Source organism: Ammodytes marinus, assembly GCF_949987685.1.
Source record: "Ammodytes marinus genome assembly, chromosome: 9".
NCBI classification, from domain to species: Eukaryota; Metazoa; Chordata; class Actinopteri; order Uranoscopiformes; family Ammodytidae; genus Ammodytes; species Ammodytes marinus.
In genome coordinates, this window is record NC_137213.1 from 4,082,587 (window position 1) to 4,088,586 (window position 6,000).

The 6,000-nt window shown below is 39.9% G+C and overlaps 1 protein-coding gene across 1 annotated transcript in view; it reads left to right on the forward strand.

Annotated features, from left to right (window-relative positions):
* Positions 1-5,686, forward strand: part of LOC307256062 (cadherin-12-like) — a gene marked incomplete at both ends in the record, with an annotated part of 87,935 nt that extends 82,249 nt beyond the window's left edge. Inside the window, one exon of the mRNA XM_080034928.1 lies at positions 5,070-5,686. Within this exon, the coding sequence (XP_079891054.1) occupies positions 5,070-5,686 (617 nt within the window). The remainder of the gene's footprint in view (positions 1-5,069) is intronic.
* Between the last annotated feature and the right edge of the window lie 314 nt (positions 5,687-6,000).

Consider the following 6,000-nt stretch of genomic DNA (forward strand, 5'->3'; position numbering starts at 1 on the left):
GTTATTTGATTTACAATGTGCTGCTTGCTGGTTCCATGTGGGTCATTTCAGACTACTCCTTTGTTTCTTATTATCTTGACTGAATTTGTGAGTTCCCTGGGTCCACCAGCTGATGGGTGTGTGTATATATATTTGGTCATTTGATTCTTGTTTCAGAAACAGAAAAATATATAAAAAAACGAGTGGTAATTTTTTAATACAAGGGGTTTTTATCAGGTCAAAAAACGGAAAAAATTATCTAAAGAAAACTGTTGTTTAATGACTGTTTAACTGTATATGGAATTATAAGCTTGTGTGATTTTTATATACCAAAAATGCTCACGGTAGGAAAATAAAATTAATATAATTCTGACTCATTCTGATTAGGAAATTGCGTTCACAGCTGCAACATTAGTCTTATAAGTAAACTTTAAAAAGCTCACAGCATTTGAATATTTGTTTGGTTGATTTCACTTAAGCACCATGGACCTATAAAGATGTAACACACGCTATCAAAACAGTGCTAGGTTTAGCCTTCATTAGGTAATAATGGTTGACCAGATGACAGAGGAATCTTCGTTAAAAAATTGTTAACCACTATATTACTTTCCAAAAGCGGAGTGTAGGGGGGGTAGTGACTTATAGCAACTGTGGCCGCAAAAGGCTAAAACCTTTAGCTTACAATGCTACAGAACCAGAATGAGGATTCTACATCCGCTACCAGTCCGCTACGCTTGCCGCCCGTTGCCGCCCCCTCTTTCTTGATAGGTCGTTGGCGCCGCCACGTCATACACTTGGGCGAGCCAGGGCTTACATGAAAGCAATATGGCAGCTTCCTTGTTGCTTCTCTGCGCCAATGAGCAGCTTTCATAGGAATGAATGGGCGCCATTTTTCAATACGGTGTCCATTTCTTTATATGTCCATGATGAACCAAGATCTGTGCTAGCAAAAGCACGTACCTTAATGCATTTTACAATCGAGCACAATTTAATACAACAATAAAATGTATCATTGCGATTACAATGTAAATTCATGCAGCGCAGCACAGGCTTTAACTAAAAGGCTGGTCGGTACTGTTGAAGGAGCCCAAGTTGTGAAACTTGTTGAGATAGGCAAGAATATTGCAACTTTTCATTGCACATATCTTGGTCTTAGGTGAATGGGAAATGTATATTTCTTATTTTCGTATGGAAAAGTATGATATTTTGAATAAGACAGGCAAGGTAACAAGTGACCTTTAATATTAAGGTAGAATCACTAAAAGTGTTGTATTCAAGTTTTTATCCTGAAATATATACATAATTGTGAATTCCTAAGGCCTCTCTGAAAAGGCATGCCTGGGCTTGTCCTGGGACAGGTCAGGGGTGAGAGAGACAAGGGGGGCAGTGGGTCCTTGAGCTGGACACACACACACCCTCATCTTTGCCCCACCCTCTCCCCTCCTAATACACACACCCACTCTCTCTGTCTTCAGACTATATAAAGCCAGGGTTTTGGGCAAGAAGGTCTGCTGTTATTTGGGGGAAGTTTTGACTGTTCCACTTTTTTGTTCTTTTAGCATCGACGAAAGACTTAGAAGAAAAACTCGAAAGAAACACTCTGAATGTTTTTGAGTGCAAAACACTTAGAAAAATTGAGGGCTGTTAATTTTTTGTTCTTGGGAAGGGGATGAAGCTCTGAACCAATTCTTCTTTTTTCTGAGAAGATTGGTGAGGAAACATTTGGGTTACTAATAGGAATTAATTGATGAACCAGGTTGTGGAATGACATCGAGTGAAGTTTTGAGCTGTTGTGACCAACTTTTCCTGACTCTTTGTGTCACAAAATCACCATTGTTATAAGAGTTTGAAGAAATTCAAATTAATATGACTTTGGTGAAAGCTCAGCCATCAACTCAGAGAATATTTAACGTTGTGTAAACAGTGGATAAGCTTTGAAAAACCTGAAGATGAGAAAACTCCTGATCTCTTGTGGATCGACAAAGTTTTAAACTGTTGAACCAACTTTTTCCTGACTCTTTGTGTCGCAAAATCACCATTGTTATAAGAGTTTGAAGAAATTCAAATTTATATGACTTTGGTGAAGGCTCGGCCATCAACTCAGAGAATATTTAAAGTTGTGTAAACAGTGGACAAACTTTGAAATTTAAAGAAGAGAACTCATGAACTAAATTCAATGTGAACAAATTACATAAAACAAATAAGCTAAGTCTTAGACTGAAATAACATATTAACCACATTAATGGAAGTGTAGGTACTTATTTTCCTTCCTTTCATTTTATTTTATCTTTTCTTTCTATACAGTGAACGTATAATCTTTTTATATTGGTTGAATAAAATTTCTTGAAAACTTTATAAATCCTGTGCCTGATTTTTAGTTTAGAGTTGGGAACAAGGACCTAATTAGGGTTTTTCTTTAAAGAGATCTCGGCGCTCCTGAGGTAAGCAATTCAAACCTACACTACGGCAACACCACTGATAAGAGAATACACATCCCATAACACACTCCTTGAAATAGGAGGTAATTGCATCTATCTACTGGCCTAGCTCATCCAGGTGTATGAACTTAGTGAGGACTTAACGGTAGTCTTTCGAAGTCAGGGGTAATGTAAGGTATTCATCCACCAGAATAATTAAAACATATTATCTAATCTCCTCCTTTCTAAAAACGTATCTAGGAAAAAGGTCTGAAATCTGGACTTAACCTAGGATAAATTAGAAGAGACATTGTACGTGTCATTAGGGGACAAAACAGGGGGAGATCTGGAGATAGGCAGGAGTCAAAGGGTCACATGCTTTAAACCAGAGCCTTTAAGGTAATAAAAGGTGTGAAGGTTTTTGGTGAAAAGTAAAACCTTTTGGGAATTGTGTGAATCGGCTTTGGTCCTTCTTTCCACGTTGAAGGGTGATGGTCAATGAACACATACACTTTATAGTGGAACAGGTTTATTCAAGGAACAAATAGACTTGGCGGGCTATATATACACGGAAACGTCCTGATATTAATTCAGGGGTGTTTAATCTGGTGAAGGGAATACCGGCATATTCATTAAACTAATCCTCAGCACCATGTCGCTCTGTACTCAACATCTGACACAGACACTCTGAAGCAGCCTTCTGTTCTCACTCATCCATTACCGTAGCCTTGCTCCGCCCGCCTACCTACTTCTGCTCAATTTTCATTTCCCTTCACGATCGTTCATGAACTTGTTCATATTTGGGGCGAACGTGAACTGAACGTTCTGTTTTCTGCCTGACAAAACACCCATCAAAATGCCAAGCATGGATGCAAAAAAATTAAGGCATATTTTTGCAGTATTGCTTTCTTTAACCAAAAAACAAGTTAAAATATGAGCTAAAGAGAAGGGTGTAGGACAGGTGGAGTCAGCAGATGGGTGGGGACATGAGAAGGTCCATCTTACTTTGACAAAGTAAAGTAAAGTCGCTTGGTAGAAGGATGGGGAGTGTGGGTAGAAGATAGAACATAGTTGTTTAGGCTTGAAAAGGAAGAATGATACTTTAAACCAGGGGTGTCAAACTCATTTTGGTTCGAGGGCCACATACAGCCTCTCTGATCTCAAGTGGGCCGGACCAGTACAATAATGGCAAAATAACGTACATCAACTCCAAATCTCTAGCTTTGTTTTTCAGTAATATGCTTTATCACTCAGTCTACATTTGTAACCTACATTATCACGGATCACAAGGGATCTCTGTACCCCCCAGGAAATGTCTTAGTAAAGGTTGCTGCTGGCCATGGGAATAGGAGGTGCGGCGCGTAGCGCCGCAGCAAAAATTTGGGGGGTATTTTGCTCAAAGATGCCAATACGCACTAATGAAATAAACAACTGTTTATTTGAATACACAAATACAACAGGCACTGACGTTACAGTTGTCCAATTTTGTTTACTATATGTACAGGGACACATTTTGTGCAAACATGCAGACAGTACAAAATAAAATTTAATAAAAGTGCAACTTCTACTGTTTTGATTTATTTTTAAATACAGAGGTTATTGGTTGTTTTGGAATTCGTTTTTCCCAATTTAAAACATAAAAATAAAGCAGCATGGAAAATTAGGAAATAAATCTTGTAGGCCTACACTAGCATGCTCCTGCTCGTTTCGCACGTGCAGAGCCGCGGACACATCGCGCTTGCTAGTACATTAATTGTTCAGCACTAAAAATAAAAATTGTTTTATTTATTTTTTATTTTTTTGGTTTTTACTTTGCCATAAAGCACTGGAGGAAACATTAATAGCGGTGAAGCAAGATTGCCATTTACCATTTCCCACGTTGCTAAAATGTGCTTTTTTTTTATTTAGGCTGCCCCCTAGCGGCTGGAGTGAGCATTTTGGTTATTTCTTTAAAAATTCATATCTCCTCACAGGAATGGGCTAGAGACTTACTTTTTTTTTTTGAAATGCTCCTGCGGCCCGCGGGCCGTATGTTTGACACCACTGCTTTAAACTGTAATCCATCAGCTGTTACATTTGCCTACTGACATACAATACATGATAAAAATGGATTTTGGAGTGTTCATTTCAAAGCAGAGATTTTTAGCCAGATTTTTTTGCAAACATACTGCCTTGTTGTCAATTGATAAGACTGCCAAGGCAGCCCGACAAAACACTGTTTGAACTGTATACTTTCCACCAACATTTTATTTATTTTGCAGAAGGATAGGCCATGTTTAATCTTTTTTATTATGTCTATCATATTCTTTTCCTCAAAATGGCATACTCTGAAAAAATAATTTGTCGCTGTGATCATTCCTCCTGTCTACATTAGTCTATGAGTTACAGTGTATAGTGTATGTCTATAACTTTAGAACGCAGAATATGTACAGAGACCAATAACTTGAAGAACTGAGGGGGAAAATGTAATGGTTTATATGAATGCTCAACTGTTTTTACATTTTCACTGAACTATGTGGAATATCGCAATATGCATTGTATAATGATGTATCATACCGTGACCTATGTATCCTGACGTGTATTGTAAGGTGAAGTCCTTGGCAATACACATCCCTGACGTCCATTGGACCTGACGTTTAACCCATCGCTTTTCCTTCTCTTTGTGTCTTGCAGTTATGACGGCGTTATTCATGGGCCAAAGGCGCCACAAAGAGAAAGAGACCCTGATGACTTCTAAAGAGGACATCCGAGACAACGTCATCCATTACGATGACGAGGGCGGTGGCGAGGCGGACACCCACGCCTTCGACATGGGCACGCTACGCACCACGCACTCGCAGCGCACCAGCACGCACAGCAGCACCTCCAAGAAGGTAGAGAAGAATGGCTATGGAAATGGGGTTCTACTGCATCTCAAAAGTCATTCGGACGGGGTCAGGTCACCGGACATACACTGTCAAACAGCAAGCGTAATCACTGCTGTAAACAACAACAAGGCCCTCCCTTCCCATGGCAAAGTGAGCGAGGGCGATGCACAGATGATCAGGGAATTCATTGAACAGCGGCTGGGGGAGAGTCATCAGGGTTACAGTGCCCCACCTTACGATTCGCTCGCCACCTACGCCTACGAGGGCGACGGCTCTGTGGCCGGCTCGCTCAGCTCCATAGAGGAGTCGTGGGTCATTGACGATTCAGGGGATTTTAGCTCCCTTGGCGACTGGGGACAGCCGTTCAAAATACTGGCCAGTATCCTGGACCGACAGCCGCCTGCCTTCAATACACAGAGCTGAGAGGAAGTTGGTACAACTGAAAGACTTGGGGTTTGGTTGGTGGGAATTAGCTTTCTTTTTTTCTTTTTCAGACATGTTTTCTTTCTTTACTGTGACAGGCACTGGAGGACCAGCTAGGAAGATGTGAGGACTTTTTTTTTATATATATAAAGTTGTCCCATGTGAGCTATAGAGTTGTGGACTGGTGAGCTAGAGAGCATCAGATAATCTAAACTAATGTTGTGTGAAAAAGGTGAATTTGATAGCTCCTCAAAGTGCCTGAGGTACTGTATGTTTACATGTATTTGAATTCATGATCTTAATAAAAAAATATC